At 51.1% G+C, this 25,642-nt stretch overlaps 1 protein-coding gene and 1 pseudogene across 2 annotated transcripts; one reads left to right on the top strand and one right to left on the bottom strand.

Moving 5' to 3' along the window:
- The first annotated feature begins 2,652 nt into the window (after positions 1-2,652).
- Positions 2,653-24,391, top strand: Ube2g2 (ubiquitin-conjugating enzyme E2G 2). 2 transcript variants are annotated; one of them, NM_001106380.2, is made up of 6 exons: positions 2,653-2,767; positions 10,740-10,775; positions 10,864-10,909; positions 20,192-20,310; positions 21,978-22,118; positions 22,942-24,387. In NM_001106380.2, exons 1-6 carry the CDS (start codon positions 2,725-2,727, stop codon positions 23,052-23,054), a joined length of 498 nt encoding a protein of 165 aa, NP_001099850.1. In that variant the 5' UTR covers positions 2,653-2,724; the 3' UTR covers positions 23,055-24,387. The 2 variants fall into 2 exon arrangements, with proteins under 2 accessions (NP_001099850.1, XP_063135125.1); XM_063279055.1 differs by lacking the exon at positions 2,653-2,767 and adding an exon at positions 3,915-3,933 and having other exon boundaries at positions 22,942-24,391.
- Snrpg-ps3 (small nuclear ribonucleoprotein polypeptide G, pseudogene 3) lies at positions 14,281-17,737 on the bottom strand (annotated as a pseudogene).
- Positions 24,392-25,642: the final 1,251 nt, after the last annotated feature.

Genomic DNA, 25,642 nt, shown 5'->3' with positions numbered 1-25,642 from the left:
TTAGAAGTCTTTATTCCAGCCAGCCGGGACCATGCTTAGGTATTTGGGATTTAAGACTAAAGAGCACTGGTCGGAAAGGGTTCTATCAGTATCAAAAATACAGTTCTAAAGTAGCAGCAAAGGTAATGTTAAAGTTGGGGGTCACCACAACACAAGGAACTGTGTTAAAGGTTCTCGGCACTAGGAAGGTTGAGAACCGCTGGTTTAGAGTGTGGAGTAAGGTGTCTTTAAAGACAAAACCCACATCCTGATAACTCAGCAGTTTGCAGGGAGAAGTTTTGTGCAAGCAAGCAATTTAAAAGCAGTCAGCTGGAGGAGGTTCTGCACAAGGTTTTACAGAAGCTAAATTACCTAGGCACCTTGACCTCAGGTGCCTAGAATAGAGTTGAGTGACTGTCCCTGGGGCTTTCCATCAAGGAGATCAGATTTTAGTTAAACCTAATATGGCCTCAGCAAGAATCCAAGATGGAGGAAACTGCATGGTGTTGCCCTGTCACGGTGTGATGTGAAATGGTTGCCAGCCGAGTTTCTGATGTGCTCCCTGTTCACCTCTGGGATAAAGCTTTGTGAGCAGTCTTGACTGCCTGCATTTCTTGGCATTCTGGTCTTCCGGATTCCCACCAGAATGGGAATGTTAGCCCTGCTCACAGCATTCCAGGGCTAGTCTAGCTCACAGCTCTGAACCTGTTTTCCACTTTTCTCCTTAAAACTAGCTCTGGCTGGGGCTAGAGAGATGACTCAGAGGTTAAGAGCACTGTCTGCTCTTCCAGAGGTTCTGAGTTCAAGTCCCAGGAACCACATGGTGGCTCACAACCATCTGTAATGGGATCCGATGCCCTCTTCTGATGTGTCTGAAGACAGTGACAGTGTGCTCATATAAAATAAATAAAAATTAAAAAAACAACAAAACAAACAACCAGCTCTGAAGAACTGTACCTCGTGGTCAGGTTTGTCACCGCAATGGCCTCAGTTCATGGCACTATTTTACTCTTGTTTTCTTGCTGCTGGGATCAATACCTGACAAGAAATAAGAAGTTAGTTTTCTCTCAGGGTTTGAGTGGACACAGTCTGTCCTGGCGGGCAGGTGGCCCCAAGGCGGCAGCAGGGTGTGACCACTGTTTCCTCACACAGCTTAACTGAAGAGGAAGGAGAGAGAAATGGAAGCCAAGCTGATCCTAATCCCAAAACTCACCCCCATCCCCAAGTAACCCACTTGCTCCAGCGAGGCCTCATCTGCCAAAGGTTCCACCGTGACCAGTGTTCATGAATATGGGCGCGTCTCACATTCAGACTGACCCAGGGGATCGGGGCTGCCACATCATTTGGATGCCTTAGAATGGCTTGTGCTTCTACAGCAGGAGGAACAGTGTGTCCTGGAGGCCGCCTTTTGTCCTGTGGGTGGGGCATGGGGAGGGTTATGCTTGTGTGATTTTCACCCTACATGTAATTGGAGTACCATCCTAATACTCTTTTAAAAAACGACAAATGAGATGAACCTAATGCCACAAGTTCCCAGCAGGAACTTTCCCTTTGTCCCAAAGTACCTAGTCCTGGGAGCCCCTTTGTTCCCAGAGCCCTGCCCAGAGCTGTATCCCTCATGTCCACTCAGGGAAAGCAGTTGTGCATCCAAGAAGATACCAAGCATCTATCTGGTCACTTCCTATGAGGAGGAAGTTCATCTTCCTAGGCACAGAGTCTGACATTTTTTGGCCAGAGAGGGTGGGATATGGCCCGGGACCTTTCCTCTGTGAAACCAAGGTACTTTCTCTTGCCAAAAGTGCCATCTTGGAGCTGGTGAGATGGCTCAGTGGTTAAGAGCACTGACTGCTCTTCCAGAGGTCCTGAGTTCAATTCCCAGCAACCACATGGTGGCTCACAACCATCTGTAATGGGATCAGATGCCCTCTTCTGGTGCGTCTGAAGACAGCTACAGTGTACTCATAAAATATATATACATATATATATGTGTATATATATATATATATATATATATATATATATATATATATATTTTTTTTTTTTAAAGGTGGGGTTGGGGATTTAGCTCAGTGGTAGAGCGCTTGCCTAGCAAGCGCAAGGCCCTGGGTTCGGTCCCCAGCTCCGGAAAAAAAAAAAAAAAAAAAAAAAAAGGTGCCATCTTCTCAAACCACCTCTATCTCAAAAGCCAGATGTAGTGGCACAAGTCTTCAATTCCACTACTTAAGAGACAAGAAGGTAGGCAGGTGGGGAATCTCTGTGAGTTCGAATCCACCCTAGGCTACATAATGAGTTTTAAGACACCCAGGGCTACATAGTGGGTGGAGTGGGGCGATAGTGGTGGCCTCAAGATTCAGGATCTATACAGCCAATCATGAGGAGCGCGCCAAGCGTAAGGAAATGTCTCATTCGGGAACAATCCATAATGGGCCATTCATTAGCTCTCGCAGGATTTTTCAAGACTAAAGAAGGTAGAGCCGCGGCGTAGGAAGGCTCCAATTCTGAGGGTGAGGCCGGCCGACAAAGTTCTAGGACCCCGAGCTCCGTCAGCCTGGGCCGTGACACCGCGAGCGCAAGACGAACCCCAGCGAGCCTCTGTCTGGCACACCCCGGCGCGCCACGTCACCCGCGCGCGTCCCGGATACACTTGCGGCTGCAGGCCACGACCCGGAAGCAGCAGCGGGCGTCGGAGCGGGCGGGCGGGACCGGCGCGGATGTGGCGAGGCTGCTGAAGGCAGGTTCCGCGGTATGGCGGGGACGGCGTTGAAGAGGCTGATGGCCGAATATAAGCGTGAGTCAGGCGGCGCCGTGATCCTGTCCTCTTCCCCGAAGCCGCCCGCGGCGTGGCCGGGCATGGCTCGGTGCGATGCGGTGCGGTGTGGTGCGGGCGTACTGGGCCGGGTCGCTGGAGCCCGGGTGCAGAGAGAAGGCTGGGCTGTCGCTGTCACCTACCCGCCACGGCCGGCTTCAGCGGGGCAGGCCCTGGGCGCAGAAGCTGGCCCGACCAGCGCCGCTATGGCCCTGCGACCCGGGCCTGGTCCCTGAGCCGGTGTGCGCATCGCCCTCCGGACAGTTGATGCTGCGGGGCGAGTGCCGGGTAATCCCTGTAAGGTGATCGTGAGGTCTAGGAGAGTTGGGGAGAAAGTTAAAAGTAAACAAAATAACAACTCGAGCCTCCGGCCACGCTGCAGGTGCGAGTTGCTGGGGCAAAGTTTCTCAGACACGGGCTCCGGACCGTTTCCTTGAAGCCGGATCTGTGTTTCTGTTTTACTTTTTCAGACCTGTTTCTAGATTGAGAAACATCATCCCCCTTTATCTAAAAAAAGAGGGAACAGTAGTTAAGCTCCGGGACAGGAGTTTAAGTTCTGACCGCTTCTGTTTAAGGGCATTCACATTAAGAGAAAATTTTATCCCCCACAAGAGTCTCAACTGTTAAGGTCAGACAAAGCTTATTGTCACTTAGTTTGAAGGGTATTGCCACCTAGTTTGAAGTTAGGTCATGAATCATCTCAGTGAGAGAGAAAGAGAAAGAATTTGGTTAAAGAGGGAACCCTAAAATAGGAAAAAGGCTCCCCTGGCGAGGAACTCGGGGTTCACAGAGGAGAGGGCTCCACTTGCTGTGGCTGCTTGGAAGAGGAAAAAAGGGCAGGGAGCTAAGGGTGGCCCCAGGCTGACAGCTAGTCTGGGACCAGTGTTAGAGCCATATGGAACTAAGTTGTGCCAGCTACTTGAATGGACTTGGGTTGCAGCTCTGAGACACCCAGCTGTCCTGGCTGGGCCCAGGCCCACTGACACATGGAAACCATGAGGTCATCAATGGATATTGTTTAAGCTTGTGGCAACAGCGACAGGAAATTCATCCAGCAGCTCTAAGCAGGAGGAGTAAGGTTTTTTTCTGTGTCCTCGTAATTCATTAAAAGTCCCACTGAGTGTTTTTCTTCTCTTATGCTGTAAAAGGTTTGTCCTCCGTATTTAAGACCGTGTACTCTAGTGTTAGGTAGATTCAATAGGAATGTCCAAGGCTGGACTAGAGCGTAGGCAGATTTGGGTAGGTGCTCTTTCTTACCTGATTGTACTGTAGGTTTAGAGGTGTAATGACCTTGGGTGTGGTTCATTTGTCTAGCTGACAAATTTTATTACTTTGCGTTTGAGTGTTTTGATGACACACAGAAAAGTGTGCCATATGTGTGCCTAGTGCCAGTGGATGTCAGAAGATGGCATCAGATCCCCTGGGACTGGAGTTACAGCTGGCCGTGAGTCTCTGTGTGGGTGCTGGACTGGAACCCAGATCTTCTGTGAGAGCAACAGTCTCTGAGTCATCTCCTCGGCCCTGCTGTTTCTCAGGCTCCCTGTTTTTACAGGCAGTTGAAATAACAGATGAGAACCGATTCGCCTGTGATCGGATCACAAAAAGAACGGAGCGAAGACCTTAGGCTGCTCCTAAGATCACTCTCTCATACAAGTTCGGGATCCCATGTGTGCAGAGGCGGATATTAGCTGTCCCAGTCTGCCACTCGCTCTCTGCCCTCTCCCCTTGACACCGGCCTGTCACTGAACCTGGAGCTCATCAGTTCAGCTTGAATGGCCAGCCAGTTAGCCCCAGACATCTTCCTGTTTTCACCCTTGCCTCCAACTCCGGGGCTCCAGGCACCCATGGTAATAAAGCCTGCCTCTTTTTCAGACGGGTGCCAGCACTCGAACTTAGTGCCTCTGCAAGAGCAGTGTGTGCTCTTGTGTTCTTGTCACACGTTCCCACAGCTTTTCTTGTGACTGTGATAGGCACAGGGGACAGTGGGCCAGGGCTGCTGTAACATCGTCACTTCCCACACAGCTTACCATAACAGAAGCTGTCTCTCGGTTTGGAGGTAGAATTAGAAACCCACTTGTGGCCTGGACTGTGACCCGTGGCAGGGTGGGCTCTTGGGGAAGGTCCTTCCTGCCTCTCATCTCCAGAGTGCTGGCACTTTGGGTTACTTAGCTGTGTTAGTGTAACGCCTACCTCTCCTGGACAGTCCTGTGGTCATCTTCGCCTGGGTGTTGTTGGCATTCAGATTTTCCACTTGAAAAGTCAACAGTCGCTGGCTTAGGGCCCGGTCTCAATGTGTTCTGTATCTAATTCTGTACCTCTGCTGAGACTCCGTTTCCAGACGGTGTCCCAGTTCCCAATTTAGGGTAGACTTGAGATTGTTTTAAAATCACAGTTGTTTTTGTGTATTTGTGTGTGGGCAGGCGAGTGCCACTGTGCATGTGCAGAAGTCAGGACAACTGGCATGAATGAGTCAGTTCTCCCTTTCCTCTGTGTGGATCTGGGAATCTCGAGCTCAGGTTGTCAGAATTGGCAGGAAGTGTCTCTGCCCACGGAGGCAGCACATCTGAGTGGGGACATGAACCAGAGTAAACCTAAGGCCAGACACAAAAGACGTGGAAAGGCTGGGGCCTCTATATTCCCTTTAAGAATCTGCTCCCAGTGCCTCCTCTCTTGTTTCCTGGCCATGCCTGCTGCTCCTTGCTGCATTGTACCTTTTCATAAGCAGGCATTCAGACATACAGTGGGATTCCCAAAGCCGTAAGCCAAAACTTTCCTCTCTGTAAGGTGACTGTCTCAGGCACTTTGTTACAGTAATGGCCCGGTGAGTACCGTGGTTTCCATGAGGCCCTGCTTGTAGAGCAGAGCATGACAGTGACCCAGAGTCATCTTCTTCCCAGCACCACCAGAGTTACCAACACACCGAGTTCCTGTTCTTTTCCTTTCTTTATTGCCGGTCTATCTCTGGACAGTGTGGTTTCTTTTGTTTGTCTTAATAGAAATTATACAGTATATGTTTTTTGTTTGCTTTGCCCTGGAACCTCTTGCCCAGCCTCGTGTCTCAGTTCCCTTTCTCTCGAAGCCCGTGACTGACTGCAGTTCCCTCTCCTGGCTGAGTGGATTTCTTTTTATGAATAAACCAGACCCCATCTGCTCTGCTGCTGGTAGACACTGAAGTTATTTGCAGTTGTGAAAATCTCATGGTGCATATGTGCGGGTTTGCAGTGGGAGCATGATTCAGACCCATGCTGCATTTGAGTGACCAGCGAGCTTTACCAGATATGCTAAACTCTTTGTGCCTGTGGCTTTTCTGGTGCATGCCATGGTCCACCACAGCTTAGGATTTCCACTTCTACATTAGGCTTTTGGGTCTTCACCTTGTCTGGTAGGTGTTAGATGGTATCCTGTGGCTCGAACTGTGTGTCAGTGATTACGAGTGAGGTGGCAGCATCCTTTCACGTATGCAAAAGGCTAGCTCTGCCTTTTCTGTCTGTCTCTGGCAGGCTTTGCACAGGGCTGACTTTCTTGCTGGACTGTAGGGTCCTGTATGTTCGAGTGTGTCACGTCCACAGTGTGAATAGCATCTTCAGAATGCCCTGCCCTGGGACCCCTCTGTCCCCTCCTCCAGCCTCTGCATTCAGCATGGTTGCTCTGGACTTGTCTGTGCTGCAGTGTCCCCTTACCCTTACCGCAGCAAGTGATGAAATAGAACTTCTGGGCAGTTACAACTGTTGGGTAAAAGTCCTGGCAGGACTCGGCAGGGTGGAGTGAGATTTCACTATAGTTCTCTCAATCGCCTGTTAAAATGGACCAGTTGTTTACTTGGGAATTTCCACTGATATTTTGATTATCCTTAGATCTCTGTTGACCCTGAATATTCACAGACTAGGGAGCAGTGGCTGTGTTCCTTTTCTTTTCTGTTTTCTTTTTAAATTCTTTTGTTTTGCTTTAATTTTTTTTTAAGATTTGTTTATTTTATGAGTACACTGCAGCTGTCTTCAGACACACCAGAAGAGGGCATCGAATCTCATTACAGATGGTTGTGGGAATTGAACTCAGGACCTCTGGAAGAGCAGTCAGTGCTCTTAACCGCTGAGCCATCTCTCCAGCTCTTCTTTTCTTTTGAAAGGTTTTAGTTTTATTCTATGCATATGGTCTTTTGCCTATGCATATGTCTGTGTACCAAGCACATGCCCGGTGTCTGCAGAAGCCAGAGGAGGGAGTCGGATCTCCTGGAACTGAAGTTGTGAGTTGCTGTGTGAGTGCTGGGAACTGAACCTGGGTCCTCTGGAAGATCATCTCCCCAGAACAGCGTCCTTTTTAATGTAGAGTGATAGCCCATTGCATGGTCAGGCTGCACTGTTTAAACATTTGCTTCCTGATGATCTCTGGGATGTTGCCAACTTTTGGCTACGACAACAAGATCTGCTGTGAACATTGTGTGCTTTTCTCTGTGAATCACTTTCAAAATGCCTGGTCAGTGTAAAAGGACCCGCCCAGTTGTTCAGTGTGAAAGGACCCGCCCAGTTGTTGGGTGTATTTCTGTGCAGTCTCACCAGCACGCTGTCTCACCACTCTGCCCCTTCCATTCTGTTTGTTTTTCTTTTTCTTTCCCCATTGTTTGTTTTTGCAGGGTTTCTCCATGTAGTCCTGGCTGACCTGGAACTCACTGTAGACCCTGCTGACTGGAGGCCTCAGAGGGGACTTAGGCAGGTGGCATTAGGACCTGACCTGATGACTTTACTTGAAGTGTGGTTTCTTCTTCCCCTGGTTGTCTCCTCAGCATGTCCAGGAGCTTCCTGTGCAGTGTGGAGAGCATGCTGGTGTGAGCCGGATTTCCCTGGTCTCCCACTATAGGGCCTCGGTATTTTCTCAGCTTCTTGGAGGAGTAACCCCTGCAGCCATCTTTCTTGTCTTTACCAGTCAAGGCCTCTAGACACGGAACCACCGAGTTCGAGAAGAACTTATATTTTGTTCACACAGTGCCTATTTAAGCAGCTTTTAAGAAAAATAGCTTTTAAAAAAAATCACCACTTTCAGGGAATGGTCTTTGAAAGCTTCTGATATGGTTAGTAATTATTTCTCCTCTGGAACTTGTGTTTATTACTGAACATGGAGCTGTGGTTTTGCGTGCGCTTACCTGTGCACGTTGTCCTGAAGCCTCCCTGCCGCTGACTCTGTTCGTTTCTGACCAGCAGGGGTCACTGCTGGATAGCAAAGTGGGTGGGATGGCGCTGGCTGCCGTTCTGGGGACTCCCACAAAGGGACTCCCACAAAGCACACAGCTCTGCTACCTTTTGCCCTAGGCGCCCTTTGTTCACCGCATTGGGCCTCCTTCTCATCCCCACATTTCAGCAGCGCAGAACCTCTGCCTCCTGTGTTAAGTCTTACAATCAGAGAAGTCGGACTAGACTCAGATGACTGAGTACACAGCTTGGCAAGCTGCTTCTGTTCTCTGTCCCAGCCTGTGTCTGCGAAGAGGTTCAGAGGGACACTGTAGAGCCCACTGTGTAGCCAGCCTGTGCCCAAAGCCTCCATGGTACTTGGTGTCCGCCGCCTGCTTCCTTGAAGTATGCTGGCTGGCACGCACGCACGCACGCACGCACGCACGCACGCAACTGCTGGTGCTCCTGGTCTTTTCTCTCTGTCTGGCTTTCTTCAGATCTCCCCAACGCTCCCATTCACTTAAAAATCACATTGCTATTTTCTGAGTGTTTACCTGCATGTTTTAAAGTACACACCTGAGTACAGTGCCCACAGAGGCCAGAAAACGGTGTCAAATCCCCTGAAACTGTGAGCTGCCACATGGGTGCTGGGAGCCAGTCCTGGGCCCCTCCCTGTAAGAGCAGTGAATTCTCTTAACCACTGAGCCGGCTCTCCAGCCCCTCGTCCACTCCTCCCCCCACTATTTTTAACTTAGACTAATTATGGAGTGTGCTGGGGGTGTGGAAGTCCCCATGCCATGCAGTCACGGTGAGAACCAGTCCTTGCTTCCATTCTGTGCAGACATAGGCTGTCACTTAGCTACAGTGGTCCCCTGCTGAACCTTTCCATAGTCACGCCCTCTGTCGTGCATCTTTCAGCCTACCCCTCTTCCTTTTTTGGGGTGGTGGCTGGAGGCCCCAACACTATCTGGCATTGTTTGCCTTTGCAGGTTTCCTGCCCAGCCCAGCCCTCACAGCCCGTGGTGATGGACTGCTTACCTTTATGAGAACAAAGCTGAGTGCACACCAGAGTGCATGGATGAACAGGTTCATGCTGTGGGACCTCGAGTCCTTTCCAGGCTCTGCTGTAGTTCCCGTGCTGAATGCGTCCACGGCAGGATGTGCTGTCGATATTGAACGTTCCTCCTCCTCACCACCCCCCTTCTTCCATGTCGCCTTTCCACGGCTGTTAGGTATACTGTACTGCAAGGGGCAGCAGGGCGGGCAGTGAGAAGTGCTCCCTGCCCTGATGCTCTTCAGAGTAGAACTAAGGTTTTTTCTGTGAAATCAAAGACAAGCTCGCTCATCCCAGATGCTCCTGGTAGAGCGTCCACGTCTCTCTGTCCACGTGTTCTCTAAGACTTCCACTGTGCCCGACTCATGCTCTGACTGCACGCGTGTGGAAACTAGTTCAGAGTGGATAGATGTTGACCTCAGGCGCTTGGACCAGCTCCCATGTCTTACAGGCTTTCGGTTTCTTTGGATGGTCTGTTTCCGACCTCTGTGTCTGGTCCTTTGCCGTACTCTTACCTGGAGAGAGTTATTAATGCTTTGGCTTTCCAGAGACCATCATTTGGCTCTGTAGGTCTTTTGCGTCCTTGGCGGAGTGCACTCTGCCCTTTTTCTCACTGCGTTCTGACTTGTCCTAATGTGGCTGCTCCTTCCGGGCGCCATTTTTCCAAATGTGTCCACAGGCTCCATTCATCTGTTGGTCACTACCACAGCACTATTCAACATGAGTAACTTTATTAGGCAAAATGTTCACTTGGGCACAGTGGTGTGCGCACATACATTTCTCAACTGGGAGGACCAGAGGGTAGCTGCAAGTTTGAGGCCAGCCGGGGACACAGTGAGTTCCCGGCCAGTCCGGGTTGTACATAGTGACACTCAGGTTTGTTTGTTTGTTGTTGTTGTTATTGTTGTTGTCGTCGTCTTCATATTTTTTGGATTTCAGAGTACAAGAGCAGGGTCTGTGGGAAGGCAGTGGTCGGCCCCCATTGTGGTAACTGGTGGTTTGAGTGCAGGATGGTACATGAGGGTGTGATCACACCTGGAGCAGGAAACCTGAGAGCAGCTACCCACTTCTGTAACAACTGGTGTCACACACCCAGTGTCACACTCCCTCATGTCCCCCCTCTTACAAAGGCCGTGTTCTTCCCCACCCCACTTCTGCTACCCTGCTTTCAACCCTTGATTCCTAGGCACGTACCCTAGACCAGAACACAGCATAGGAGAAATTCATGACGCCAAGCATTGGCTTGCCACCTGGAGCAGCGGTGCCACTGTAGTGGGCTCTTCTGCCGTGGTCTGAGCCTCTGCAGGGTGGTGGTGCAGTTGGTCGCTGACCTAGAGAGCCTTGATCTGATGACGTCAGACTCCCTGCAACCTGAGCTTGGCCTGTCCTTCTGCTCTGTCACATTCAGAGAGGTTTGCGCCAACTCGTAAAATGTTAGGAAATGCCATTTAATTAGAAAATACCCTATTCTAGAAGTGTGAGCATTTGTCAGAGGAGCTGACAGGAACACTTTGGGGAGGCAATCCGCCTCCTTTGTTTCCACTTCTTACTGGTGCACAGAGCTGCTTGAGCTAAGTCGGTTTCAGGCCTGGGCACTCATTTGGGGACTAAGAGGTACCCTCTTGGAAGAAGCATCCTCTGTAATCTGTAGTTTATATGATTCACAGAAGTGCTTTGCTAAGTGACAACGTAACACACATTCTGTTTGGTAATGGCCTTGTTCTTTTTACCTTTATAGAATTAACCCTGAATCCTCCAGAAGGAATTGTGGCAGGTAAGGGGCTTGGGTAATTTCATTACGGTTTTCTTCCAATTGCCAAAGCTGTCTTCTAATTAAGATGTGGTATTTTCCCCCCCTGCAGGCCCCATGAATGAAGAGAATTTTTTTGAATGGGAGGCATTGATCATGTAAGTTAATTGTGAATTTCATTTTTTCCCACGCCTTACTGGAAACTAGACGTACGAATCTCTAAGTGTTGAACTCTGAACTGTTGACTGGGCTCAGGTGGGCCTTGGAGCTTTCAGCTGTCCTGGGTAGAAGCCAGGTGAACATGGATCCAAAGGAGATTGGAGATGGTAGCATTTCCTTAGAACCAATAAAAAGTTAGTTGTGAATATTAGCTCTACATAGTTTCAAAATAGTAATTTTTAAAAATTTTGTATTTAGTTTTGTTTTTTGTTTTTCAAGACAGGGTTTCTCTGTGTAGCTTTGTGTCCTGGAACTCCCTCTGCAGATCAGGCTGGCCTTGAACCTGCTTCTGCCTCCCAAGTGCTAGGATTAAAGGTGTGCACCCCCAGCACCCAGCCGATGGTGACCTCAGTCTGCGGTGCTCTGTCAGGAAGAAGCAGTGCCTTACCCCTCACCCCTGTGCTGTCCTGGACACACAGAGAGCGTTTGTGTTCCCGGCTGTGGGGTTTCTCCCCACCAGAGCGGCTGCCAGTGCGCTCTGATCCAGTGCGGTCATGACACTGTCTGCCTGGACAGTGGCACGCCCCAGAGGTTTCTGTCCCTATGACTGCCTCTCTTCAGGCTCATGTCTGGGTGCCTGGAACTTCTGATGGGCTAGCAGTTGGGGTTCATGTGACTCCATCATTGGCAGCTCCCTGAGCACCTTACTCACATCTGCAGTTTCTCATAGAGTGCTTTTGGGTTGCTTTTTGAAGTATCTGTGTGGGTATGTGTGTTTTGCCCACACGTGTGTCTATGTACATATGTGTGCCTGGGGCCTGTGAAGGTTGAAAAGGGGGATCAGAGTCTCTGGAACTGGAGTTATAGACAGTTCCAGTGAGCTGCCTGGTGTGGGTGCAGGTAAGCACACGGACCTGCAGGAGCAGCATCACGCCTGAAGAGCCAGGACTTTTCCTTCTTCCCTTCTCTCCTCCCCTCCCTCCTCTGCTTCTCATTTCCTGATGCCTGCTCTGCCTCGCAGGCCCTTGGTCCTAGTGAGCATGCGGCTCCTAGCCCCAGTCTAGATCTGTGACATTTAACTTACAGTCATGTTACTTGGATATAGAAACAGTGGGACCCCGAGTCTAGAGTGTCCTCTGGTCCAGACTCAGCCTGTTTAACTTGCTTCTTTCTTAACTTTCTAGATGAGAAGAAAATAAAGTTAGGTTAGCCCTGGGAAACTGCACTCGGTAATCAATTCCTTGTTAGAGAATACAAATGTCAATTAGCTCTAGTATTCGGGTTGGAATTTGTTGATCTGGAGGGCAGGGTAAGGAAAGAGGCTTGGCTACAGGACCATGAGCTCTGAGCAAGGCAGCGTTTGTTTGTGTCTGTGCTCACAGCACATTGCTGCTGTCCCGCCCCCGCCCCTGCATGCCCAGAACCTTGTACATGCTGTCCGAACACTGCCACGCCTATGCCCAAGCTCTTTGTAATTTTGAGACAGGGTTTGGCTAAGTTCACGAAGCTGGTCTTGAACTCACTCCTGTGGCCAGGAGTGCCTTGAACTTTTGATCCATTTTCTCAGCTTGCGGACTTGCTGGTATTACAGGCCTGGCACGTTTGCTCCTAAAGACCTAGGTTGGCCTAGGAGAAGTACTGGGAATTTCTGCCTGTGAGTGTTAGGTCACGCATGAAAGCTGAGCGGAGCAAGGAGCTTGATTGTTTTCACAGCCATCTGTCCATGACCTGGAGAAAGCACAGCAGGCCTCGCTTGTCTCTTAGCCCTTGCTGCCTGCTGGCTCACAGTCCTTCTAAGTTGTCCGGAGTCTGTGTGAAATGTGGTAGAGTTGTGCGTGTGTCCTTGAGGAAGATGTCCCAAGTTCAAGAGCTCAGAGAATAGAAGAGTTGGCTGGTGTAATGGTCCACACCTTCAATGCCAGCACTGGAGAGGCAATGGGGGCCTGAGGGTGAGGCCAGCCTGGTGGTCTTAGTGAGTTCCAGGACAGCCAGGGCTGTATGAGAGACAGTTAATTAACCACCCACCCAAACAACGAATCCTCCCCAGAGAATGTGATAATATTCTGTAGAAGATTTATTTCAATTTAGGAATCCTTTCTGGAACCTGATGATTCCTAGATCACACTGGTGAAGCCAGACAAGAGGAATGGTTCTGTTGCCTTTCTGTGGGCTGATAGAGGCCTGTAGCCCTGGCTGCCCCAGGCCAGGTCATTGCTGTGGGCCTGGCAGACAGGTGGAGCTGCATTTACTTTTCTCTCACTCACTTTACAGTGCTGGGATCAAACTCTGGGCCTCAGCCATGCCCCCAGGCCTTGTTGGCTTTTAAAGAAGCAGATGATCATGTGTGTGTGTGAACTGAAGCATGTGCTCATGTGATCGTGCGTGTGAACTGATGTGTAGCCTGTGTTTCATCTGCCATGTCCTGTGTCAACACAGACCCACCTGTGCTCGCTCGCAGCCCTCAGAGCGGCACGCCTGCCTAGGAGCAGCGCTTGTCGGGATGCCTGCAGAGGTCGGGGCACCCGATGAGTCTGATATTTGGAAGGGCTTGGCTTGTAGCAGATGGGTTTAGAAGCTTATTAAAGAACAGCTGAGCTCTCTAGGATAGACTTTAAAAGTGCATTGTTAAAAGCCTGTTGGGTTAACTATTACTAATTTTATATAAACAGTATAAAGTTAAACAAATATTTTGAAAACCTGTCTTAAAAAGTAATTAGAACTGATTTTTTGGGAGAGCACGTTTGTGTTTGAATAAGGCTTTTGCGTTAGTGTGGAAATCCCCTGCTTCAAGATCTAGTGACTCTGTGGGTTTTGGTCCTATTCCAGGCCCTTCACAAACAAGAGGCCGTTTACAAATGTTCTTAGAACATCTATCAAGGAATTAACTGTCCTCCCGTGGGTTTGTCTCACCCTGCTGTTTTGGCAGAGAGCTGGCTGGGCTTTTATTCTTTGGAGAATGGGGCCTCTCCTCCCTCAGATTCTCGCTGGTTTCTAGGGCCTCCTGTGTCCCTGGTGTTTTTGGACACCATGGAAAGCCTGGTACTTACTCCTGGCTTTGCCACCACCCTCCTGCATGGCCTGTCACTGTAGATCTGTGCCGGCCGAGCACTGAGGGCAGGCTTTGATGCCTGGGTCCTCATGTGTAGACAGAGGCTTGTCACTGGTTGTGTCGTGTTTTCATCATGGTGACAAATGCCAGAGACAACATCGTACTGTTTATGACAGCCTGTGTGAGATGAAGCTGCTTCCTCATGGTGGCCAGGAAGCAGAAAGGGAGGAGAGGACGAGGCAGGGACAAGACACATCCTTCAGAGGACCCTGACACCCCCAGGACCTGTGTCCTCCAGCCTGGTCAGCTGTGAGCTCATGCTCACTTCACCCAGTGACCAAGCCAGAGCCCTGGTAACCCCGCCAGATGGGACACATTTTCAATACAGGAGTGCTTGGGGGACACCTCAGGTTCCTGGGAGCTGGTGTTGCAGATGGTCGTGAGCTGCCCACGTAGGCTCTTGGAACTGAGCTGGGTCCTGCAAGAACAGCAAATGCTCCTATCACCAGGCCACCCGTCAGCTGCTTTAGCCGCTTCCCTCTGCGGCTGGGCTTTAGCATCATATATCACCTAGGCCTAGGGTAGAGGCTCTTTGACACTTTCTTTATAAGCTCGATAACTGTTAGTTACCTGTCCCTTGCTCTGATAAATACCCTGACAAAAGCAAGTTAGGAGAGGAAAGGTGACAGGCCATGGCTGCACAGGCCTCTGCCTTCAATCCCAGCACTGGGGAGGCAGAGGCCAGCCTGTCATAGAGCAGGTTCCAGGGCAGCAGAGAGAGAGGGGATTGTTTTCGACTCACAGTTTGAGGGCATAGTTCATTATGGTAGCAGGTCATAGCAGCAGGAGTGTGAGAAGGTGTCACACATTATCACAGTCTGGAAGCAGAGGGGTGAGTGCTCATGGGATGTGTTGCGTCTCCATGTATGTATGTGGACTGCATGTGCTTCAGTGGAGGCCAGGGGAAGTGGTTTTCTTGGGACTGCAGTTAGATGGTGGTGAGTCACGGATGCTGGGAATCAAACCTGGGCCCTGGAAGGGCAGCGAGTGCTCTAAACCACTGAGCATCTCTCTGGCCCTGGTGTGGCAGGTAGGGTGGGTCCTCCTGTTTCAGTTCCAGATCAACCCTCCCAAGCAGACCCAGAGGCTTACCTTCTAGATAGTTTCAGTTTTGTCAGGTTGACAGTGAGTGCTGACTTCATCCTGGATCCTTTTCAGTTAGTTCGTATGGAGTGAGGTGTAGGAGGGGTCAGCCTTCACTCTTCGCTTGTGGCTGTCCACATGCCTCAGAGCCTTTGTTGAATTTCCCCCCCTGAGGAAGTGATCTTGACTTCTTTGTCAGAAGTCAGCATAGGTCATGATGCCAGGCCTTAGTTTTGGATGCCCTAGGTCACTGCTCTCTGCCCGTCCTTACGGCACGCACCTCACCGTCTGGTTGTTGTAGCTCTGGCCTTGTCCTTTCTGTCAGACCTCAGGCCGTCCAGGTGCCATGAGTTCCCACTCACATGGCGTACCCTGCAGTGTTCCTGTAGGCGTGGAATCATCAGATGGGTTGGTAGGATGTCGCTGCTTGAATGGCACTGTAAGGGTAGGTGTGTGTTCATTCAGGTTGCCGAATCTCAGCCTTGACAACTCCCTCCCCATCACTCTGCGCACCACGGTACAATCTAAAGCTGCACACAGGAAAGCCTGCAGAGCCGCAGTGCTCAGTCTGCGGGGAAGGACACAGAATGGAGGAGGCGTTTGCCTTCTTGCTGACATTTGTCTGTTTGAATACATTACTGCATGAGTAAGGTTAGCATTTATGTTAGACAAGTGAACGCTATGTTATTCTGTTTGAACTTACTGAAGTTCTTAGAGTTGACGCAGACTTAGTACCTTTCAAATACTGCAGGTGTGTTTAAGTTTTTTTTTTTTAGCAATGTCTCTATCACAAAAACATTAGGATGTGGCTGTAACTCCATTGGATAGAGTTGACTGAAGTTACAATGGAACAAACCCTGTTTTTTTCATACCACAGAGGAAGCAGGGTGTCCCTATCCATCCAAATTGCTGGGACAGCAGTGATGCACGTGGCCCCCTTTTCTAGTCACAGCTTCCTACGGAGGTGTCCTGTTGCTAATATGGTGTTACACCCTGGGGACAGACAAGTTTCTGATGCCCCCTGCTGCCTGCCAGCCAGTCCCATCAGCCTGGCATGTGGCCTGTGTGTGGTGCATGCATCCCCTTGTCACATGTTCTGGGCCCTGGTGAGGTAGGAACAGCTGCCTGGGGGTTAAGTAAGAGGCAGGGGTCAAACAGCCTGCAGCACCAGGAGGCTGCTCTGAGCCTCTGCCTTCCAGGCACGGGTCACCCTGCAGCATCTAAAACTGAAAGGCAGGCTCTGGCTAGAGTTCCTTGTCTACAAGTGTGTCCCTGGTATGATCTGAGGCGGATCTGGAGGACAGGCTGAGTCAGGCAATGAGCTGGGTCAGGAGTAACGTGACAGTTGGGACATTGTCTTCCACATGTGTTTCTCTCACAAGAAGCCAGTGCCGCCCTTAAGGAGGCACCCATGGGCTCTCTGATGCTGTGCTGGGAGTGAGGTAGCCGGAGTTTGCAGTCCCGGATGGAAGTTGTTCGTAGGCCCAGAGATTGGTACGTGCTGCGGGTGTTTGATTTCCTTTCTTGTCGGGGTGAGGATCCTCACTCCCAGGCGCAGGGAGTGAGGTTGGTTAAAAGCTCTACTGGGGTTTCTCTGCTCTGGGGCAGGAATCTTCTTTGTGGCGTTTCCTCCCCTTGGCAGGCACGTCCCTGCAGTTTGCCACCTGCATAGCTGTTCAGGTGGCAGGCGTGCTGGAAAGGAGAAAGAAGCCCCAGTTTAAACCAGTAGTAAGCCTGAGTGTTCGCAAACAGCTTTGCTATTTAAGATGTGGGCGCACTTGAGGAAATGTTGGGTCATGCTTCTGATGCTATGAACAATTCAGTAGACTTTTTTTTTAATTTTAAAGAAAGCCCTATTATGAGAAACAAAGACCTGTTATCAAAGCATTGAGCAGACACCACGGAGCTCATTCCAAGGACACAACCCATTTTTTCTCACTCTAGACTCTGAGGTGCCAGGCATAACAAGGCCCTACAAAGTGTCTTCTCTGTCTCAGTTTGTGTCTGCGTCTGTCTCTCTTTCTCCTTTCGAGACATGATTTTTTTATTATGTACTCCTAGCTGGCCTGGAATTCTCCATGTAGACCAGGCTGGACCTAAACTCACAGAGGTCTGCTTGCCTCTGCCTTGCAATTGCTGGGCCTAATAGTGTGCACCACCATGCCTGGCTGGCCAGGTTCCTTCCAGGATGGTATCTTTGTTTATTCAATGCAGTTTTAGGGACTGCATTGTGCATCCCACACCCTTGCCTCAATAGTAAACTAGTAGCAGGACCCTTGACCAGTTTTGCTTTGAGTATCATAAAAGTTTATTTAACAAAAAGTCTCATATGAACATGTCCGTGGCCCAACTCTCTCACTATTAGAGAGGCCCTGGGGGTGGTGTGGACCCCTCTGCCGGGCAGCCATTGTTCAGACCTTTGCAAGGCTTCTGGCGTGATGAGGCTGTTTCCTGTGTGACCGCCAGCCTGACGTCACTCTGCTGCCCACTAGTTATCATCTCCACACACTCACCAATCCCAGATTCCTATAGGGATCAAAGCCCAGAGCATTCCTTGTGCACGTCTGCCACCAATTAGCTCCAGTGATAGCTCCTTGTCCGTACACTTCTTCGGTTTGGGGTGGGCTTTGCTCATGGTGACTCGTCATTGGGCCCGGCACAACAGTGAGGAGTAAGCCCCCTTGGACCTCTTAATGCAGAAGGACTGGAGTGCTCGTAAGTGACAGTTACCCAGCCTCGGTGCTAGACTGACAGAGGAGGGGAGCTTAGGACCATCCAGGCCCCTGTAGCACGAGAGAGGAAAACCAGCTGGACCACACTTTGTGAGGGCGGCCATGCTGCTGCTTCCCAGGGCATCCTCTGCCCTGGCCTGGTGCCAGGGCCCCGGGGGGACTGTTAGGCCGTGTGTCATCCCTGCAAGCAGGAGAGCTAGTCACTGTTGTTTTTGAAGTAGCACAGGATCGCTTTGCAGAGCCAAGGCTTGTCGCTGAGAAAAGCTTAGCCTAACAAGACACTGCATTGTTCTTTCGAAGCCCTGGGTGTGACTGCAAGGGAAATTAAAGCTTTTTAAAATTCTGTCTTTCTTTCTTAATCATGGCAATAAATGGCACAGCTAGTATTTTACAGATCTGCATATTACTCATCTCAAATAACTTTATCAAAACTTTAAGCAGATTGGTGCTGCTGTTTTTTTAATGGAGATGTAGTGTGTGTCTGTGTGTGTGTGTGTGTGTGTGTGTGTGTGTGTGTGTGTGTGTGTGTACATGTACATATGTGTATGTGCACAATGCATGTATATGGAGGCATTGGCCTCAGGACGCTGTCTAGATAGATTTTTAGGACAGGGTGTCTCATTGGCCTGGAGCTTGCTGATGTGGTGAGGCTGGTTGACCAGTAAGCCAGAATTCCTCCTGGCTCCACCTCTCCAGTGTCTGGGTCAGCGTTGAGTACTGCCACCCTGCCTGTGTACACGGGACCCAGGTCTGTCTCGTGCTTGTACAACAAGCATTTCACAGACTCAGCTGTTTACCTCAGCTGTTGCTCCCCCCCACCCCCGAGTTATCTTTTATTATTTTTCAAGTGTATCTGTGCAACTGTATGGATGAGTATGCATGTGTGTCATAAGTACAAGTGCCCACAGACGCCAGAGGAGTTGGATCCTCCTGGAGCTGGAGTCAGTGTGATCGCAAGCCCCCCAGTGTAGCCCCCCAGTGCAGCTCCCCAGTGTAGCCCCCCAGTGTAGTTCCCCAGTGTAGCTCCCCAGTGTAGCCCCCCAGTGTAGCCCCCCAGTATAGCCCCCCAGTGTAGCTCCCCAGTATAGCCCCCAGGGTAGCCCCCCCGTGTAGCCCCCCAGGGTAGTGCTGAGACTCAGACTCCAGTCCCCTGACAGAGCGGTGGGTTCTTAACAGCTGAGCCACCCCTCCCATCCAAGCTCACCTTGGCTTCTGGGTTTTGATTTTGTTTTGTTTTGGGATAAGATCTTGTGTAGACCAGGTTGCTGTAGCCATTAGGCTTCACTAAGTTTGTACTTTGAAAGTCTTTACTAGTCAGTGAAGAGAGCTTTTGAATCAATGTCTTCTACTTCCCCTCCGTGGAGTACTTCAGTTCTCTGTGAAGCCATGGGTCTAACATGGATCCTGTCTGTGGAGATCCTGTGGAGAGGTCTTTCTGTCTGAGACCTGCTTAAACAGGGAAACAGCTCCTTATTCTTTTTAAACATATATTTTATTTTGAATGTTTTTTCTATGCTGTTTAAGCTGGTCTCCAACTTGAAATCCTCCTGTGTCTGTCTCCAGAGTGTGGGTGTTAGTCAAGTGTGCCACCCTGCCGGCTTGGCTGTTGGTGCAGGGCCTGGCTCTATCCTCAGACGGTGAATAGTGCCAGGTTTGTTTTTCCTGCTGTGCTGGCTATTCCAAGATGGCCTCACCTGTGCCAGCGCAGGATGCTTACAGCCAGCAGCACTTCTGCCTAACTGACTTCATGTAGTGGGCAGTGGGTCACATTAGTAAGGTTTGAAGGGAGGGGTGGCTCTCTGGCAGCATCCCGCCCACTCCTATTCCCCTGCCTTCAGGTCTCAGTGGGCATCCCTGTCTCTAGGACTTGAGCAGGACTTCCGTGGCTTGGTCCATTTCCTTTATTCACGTACTAGGAGACGGCTGGTGCAGATTGGAGTCTTGGGGCCTGGTAGGGTTGCCGTGACCTTAGGCTGCTGCACACTGAGCGGGGGCTGAGGGTCACATGTGTGCCCTGTGTGTTCCTTAGTCCTCCCCTGTGAGCACAGAGACTCTTCTTGGTTACAGTCTGCCAAAATTGACACCTCGAATCCTCACAGGAGTGGGGCCTCATGCCCACAGTCACCCCTGCAGGACCTGCCGTGTGCCTGAGTTTCTCTGTGGTGCAGTTCCTGTGCGAGGCTCTGCGGCTGAGCTTCCGGCTGTGTTTGTGCCTCAGGCTGAAATGGACCGACGTGGACTCTCCAGGGAGAGAAAGCAGCAGATTTCCCACGAGCCAGTTTAGGCCGTGATAGTGTCCCTCTCCCACGTCTGAGTCATGGCTGGCGTCGCAAATGTGTCTCTTTCCTGATTTGCAGGGGCCCTGAAGACACTTGCTTTGAGTTTGGTGTTTTCCCCGCCATCCTGAGTTTCCCACTTGACTACCCTTTGAGCCCTCCGAAAATGAGATTCACCTGTGAGATGTTCCATCCCAACAGTAAGTGTGACTGACTGCGGCTGACAGGGCAGCAGTGCCACACAGCTCTACAGTGCTCTCAGCTCTAGCTGTGACAGATGAGTGATGGTGTGAGCACCAGAGTGCCACGTTGAAGGACAGCTTAATGTAAAGGGGAAAATGTGTGACCTCAGCACTGGCTGTTTGTCAGCCGTCCTGTGTTAATGGGTTCACTGGAACTTTCAGGCCTTGAGTGCTTTGTGTCCTTCCTTGGCCTTTGTCACCGTGTCATTTTAATGGTGGAAAATTGGAATTGGGCTGGAGAGATGGCTCAGTGGTTTAGAGCACTTGCTGCCCTTGCAGAGGACCCAGATTTGGTTCCCAGCACCCAGCATTGCTCACAACTGAGGCTCCAGGAATCTGGTACCTCTGCTAGCCTCTCTGGAGCCAGGCTGTCGTGCAGTACACAGACATACACAGCATACTGTGTAGTCGTGCACATGAAAAGTCGGGAGCCAGCCCAGCTGACCTACAGCAGAGTAGAGGGCTGCTGTAGTTAGCCTGGACGTGGACACTGAGGATATGGTAGAAATCCCTAGAGGCTCGATTGCTGTTACTCGGGTTTGCGGGGAACTGTGTAGGCTGGGAAGTAGGGAGTACTCAAAGCACTGGTACTCTGAGTTCCATCTCTATCTGCGAGGGGCCATAGTACTGTCAGTGACTGTGCCCTGACTGGGAGTAGGGGTTTCTTCCTTCCTTTTACTAGTAGGTTTTGTACATGGAGGCTCAGGATTGCTCAGGATGGCCTTGAACTCCTGATCTTCCTGTCTCTGTCTCCCAAGTGCTGAATTCCATACACATGTGTCCATGCCAGACTTAGATAAGAGAAATGGACAGTGCGTTGTATTTTGAATGATGGCATTAGGATAGTGTTCCTTCTTGTAAATGTTTTTCATTGCCACAATAGTCTTGATCTTTCTGCCTGTGGAGCTAAATTCAAGTAGGGTATTCTATTTTGTAAAAATAAAACATTCACTTATTAGACACCAGGGTTCTTTTTCAATTTTATTTTATGTGTACGGGTGCTTTGCCTGCATGTCTGTCTGTGTAACAGACAGAGGCCAGACAACTGAGTCAGATCCCCTGGAATTGGACTTATGGATGATTCTGAGCCATCATGTAGGTGTGGGAATCGAACTCTGGTTCTCTGGAACAGCGGGCAACACTTAACTTCCAAGCTGCCTCTCTGGCCCAAATGGACGTTTTTGTATTTTGTAAACGTTAATTTTGAACCTGGTCTGGTGCTAAGTCCTTCCCCCCTTTTCTCAGGACTTGAGGGGTTTCGCTGCCTTGCCTCTGCTCTAGCTACCTGGACATGGACTTTGCTGCTGGTGGCTCTGCAGCCCCGTGCAGTATCTTGAACTCTGGGAACTTGAGTTTGGAATATTCGTCCACACATCTTTCACTTCCTCCTTTAGGTGCTCAATGTAACAAGGTAGAATCCAGTTGTGACTGCTCAGTGCTAGACAGACCTGGTCCCAGGCCCCCTTGTCAGTGACCACAGGACCTGATCAGTCCATGACAGGTCTGGTCTGCTGCTAGCAGCCCGGGATCCGTGCCAGCAGGAAACTCCTGTTTCAGCTGTGCAAACAGCCGGGCCTGTGTCTGTGGAGCTTCCCCGCACAGTGACACGTCTCTGACTTTTGCAGTCTACCCTGACGGAAGAGTGTGCATCTCCATCCTGCATGCCCCAGGGGACGACCCCATGGGCTATGAGAGCAGTGCCGAGCGGTGGAGCCCAGTGCAGAGTGTGGAGAAGATCCTGCTTTCGGTGGTGAGCATGCTGGCAGGTGAGGCTTTCCCGAGTGTGAGCAGACGCAGGAGTATAGATGTGTAAGACGGGCCAGTAGATTCTCAGGTTGTTGGCTACAGTTTGCTAGTCTCTCACTGTGATTTGTTGGGGCCACTGAGAGTCCCAGAGCAGGGGTATAAAGCTCAGTGTAACATGCCCAGTGTGAGATCTCTTCAGGAGCTTACAAACCAACCACAGTAACTGGCCAGGATGGCGAACCTGACCTGCAGAAGCTCGGTCTTTAACCACTTTGGAGCGAGTTGGGACACTAAGAGTTGACAAAGGCGGAGGAGGCATTTGGGACTTGAATCAGCTGACCAGGGCCAGGACCCCTGGTCCTGAGCCTCGTGGACAGCCTGGGAGTTGCCTTGGATGCCACTCCTCAGTTGTGCCTTCGAAGGACCATCATGTGGAGCTGGCGGGTGCTGGGAATGGGATAGAAGCGTTCGATGCTCGGACATTGGGACACTCCTGGCTAAGAGAATGGGTGAGTTCAGAGGTGCTGGGGATGCAGGCCCGCCGAGCCCTCCGTTGATGTGTGAGGGCTTGTATAGCTGACCTGAGCATGGCTGCAGTGTCTGGGGAGGTACAGAAGGAGCAGGATTCAGACAAGAGAAGTTTGGGGTGTGTGGGGAAAAGGGGGTTCTTGTCCCCTAAGGGGCTGCCCCAGGTTGCTGGTGGGGAGGGGCCGGCCTAGCCTCCCTTGCTTAGGCAGAAGGCCCTGGTTGGTGTTGGAAGTCCACTCTCCTACCCACAGGGACCCTTGATGAAATGGGGGCCAGGCCGTTCACCATGTTATTCACAGCCCCCTTTCTTCTCAGAGCCCAATGATGAGAGTGGAGCAAACGTAGACGCTTCCAAGATGTGGCGGGACGACCGTGAGCAGTTCTACAAGATTGCCAAGCAGATCGTACAGAAGTCTCTGGGGCTCTGAGGCTACAGCCGTGTGCACACTGAGCAGTCCAGTGCTGTCCTGAAGACCACGTGGCGACATGCTGCCATGCCAACACCAACACAGGCAGCTGCAGAGCCTCGGCCCCCATTGTTTCTTCCTTTCCACCCCAGACAGGCAGCTCCCCTGAGATCATGACTGGGATAATGACAGCTACTGCACTGCAAAAGACTCCTCCTGCTGCGCCTCAGGGAGGGTCCAGGCTGTCCTCACTACCTCTCCCAGCCATGGGTCCTCAACTCTGCTCCTTCTGAGGACATGGGGCCTTGGAAGAAGCAGTGCAGGCCTGTTGTCCCTGCCTCTCAGTTCCCAGGTGTCCCAGGAAGCATTGCGAGCTTCCTCTGACACTTTGCACTTAGAAGCCTAGGTTGCCTTTGGTATGGTGACAGAGGCTTGCTGTGTGCATCACGGATGTCACCGTAGCCCCTTCCGGGGGATGCTTTGTAAATGGGTTCATGAGGAGAGGGGACATGGGTCAGCAAGCCTGCTGCTTTTTCTGGTCACATCCCTGTCTGAGTTACTGGTGCACACTAGAGCCGGCGGGACTGCCAGAGCTTTGGTGTGGGTCTCACCCGGGGCGCACCAGGGTTAGCTCTTGGGTCAAATTGCTCCTCGCTGTCAGGGTTGGAAGGGAATCTGCCACTAGGTGCTCAGCAGGGCCCTCTGGGCTGGACGGGCTGGGAAGCTGCTGTGGTACGGGCCGGGTGGAGGGCGGCTGACGGCAGGACAGACCCCACAGCAATAATGGATGTGGAGTGTGAGCGGATGCTCGGCCTTTTCTGAACAGGCTCCATTTAAACACGAGTTCTATTTTTACATGCAGCTTATCTGGGGTGTGCAGCAGCTCTCACTGCGCACTGTCTGCTTCTGTCCCGTGCCCACATGTCAGTGGCCAGCGTGCATGTCCCATGGTGTCACGAGTCCCCAGCTATGGGGCTCCAGGCGGGCACCTGTGGGGGCCTGTGCTTTCCTTCTCCCAGGGGAGTCGGTCTGTTTGAAAGGCAAGAGTCTGGTGTTGGTAGGTGCAGGAGGAGGGGATTGTACCGAAATAGTATTGTAGGCCACTGAGATGAAGCCCTCTCTGTGAGAAGCGGTCTGTGTGGGGAGATGCCCATGCAGAGCGGCCACAGGGCATGTTGCCATCCTCAGCCCTTCCTGGCAAGCAAGCGGGGGAGGAAGAGAGGAGAGGCGGTCTCTGTACAAAACAAAGTATTTTTATTCATTTGTATTTATTAAATGAAAAAAAAAAGAATTCTCTGGTGTCCCTCTTCTGAGGTGGACTTTAAATGCTGTTAAATAAAATTGTGTACCTGTCCTCACCGGGTTGTGTGGTGCTCACTTGGGGAACCTGAGCCGTGGTCAGGGCTGGGCGGAGCTTGCCAGTGCTCTCCTGAGTTTCCTAAGGTGGGTACAGGCAGGTTCTACGATGCTCTGCCTCAGGCTCGCACAGCTTTTTCTCACCCAGCCATCTCCACAGGCTCTCACTGTGTAGACCAGGCTGGATGTGAGCTACATCTTCCTGCCTCTGCCTCAGATACTGATGCCAAAGGCGTGCGTCACCACACGGCCTCAGCTTATTTCTGAAGCACTGCCTCAAAGCTGCAGGCATCGTTGAACCTGCCTCAAAAGCCAGGGATTTGATGAGCCCTCGTTCTCCAGCAGACCCTGCTCTTCTGGTTCCTGGACAGCTCTGTTGTGGGTAGAGGCTTGCACCCTTTCTGCCTGGGGTAGCTCCCAACCACTGGTGGAGCCTGGGTTTGGCTCCAGGTGGTGCCATTCCCTAGGTGGTTGGGGTGTCCCTAGTCCCTACGCACCCCATAACTCCCAGTGACTTCAGTTATTTCTACTCAGTTCTTGGGTGAGGGCACCACCAGCAGCCAGGCCTTGTTCCAGATTGATACCTGTGGAGGAGTGAGTGCTTATTGTGACTTGGTTAGAACATGAGACAGAGCCTACTCACACATAGTGCATGGCTGGCCTACGGATGTGCATACCCACCAATCAGAGGCCTTGGAGGCTGCCTAGAAGGGCTGAGGGTTCTGTTCTGGAAACCTTGTCCTTAGGGACAATGGGGTGGTGGTGGGGCGGGGAGGGGTGTAACATGAATTATCATGGTTAGAATGAGGTGGTCTGGTGGCCTGGACTCTTCTTTTCTTTTTTTTAAAAAGAAGGACAGCGGGTTGGGGATTTAGCTCCGAAAAAAAGAAAAAAAAAATTAAAAAAAGGACAGCCCCCCATGCTGGCAGGATGACCGCCCCTGCCTGATGGTGTGGTTTTAGGTTTGGTTCTGGCTGAGTGGTATAGGGCCAGAGGTACCCGAAGACGGTGACCCACACCGGGCAGGGTTCACACAGTGTGGGCCTCCTTACAGAGGCAGGAACCTAGACAGCCGCCGGCCCAGACCACTGTCGTCTTATGCCGGCGATGCAGTGGTGTCAGCAGGGACCAGCATATGTTAAGAGGAAGGAAAGCCTGCAGGTTTACCCTGTTTGACAGAAGCTCTATATTGAGCACTAAGGAAATGTGTCCCCTTTTGAAGGTCATGTCATACTCCTTTGTTCGTTTCCCAC

The sequence above is a fragment of the Rattus norvegicus genome, chromosome 20, assembly GCF_036323735.1.
Source record: "Rattus norvegicus strain BN/NHsdMcwi chromosome 20, GRCr8, whole genome shotgun sequence".
Classification (NCBI taxonomy): Eukaryota; Metazoa; Chordata; class Mammalia; order Rodentia; family Muridae; genus Rattus; species Rattus norvegicus.
This window is presented reverse-complemented; position numbering and strand designations above follow the sequence as displayed.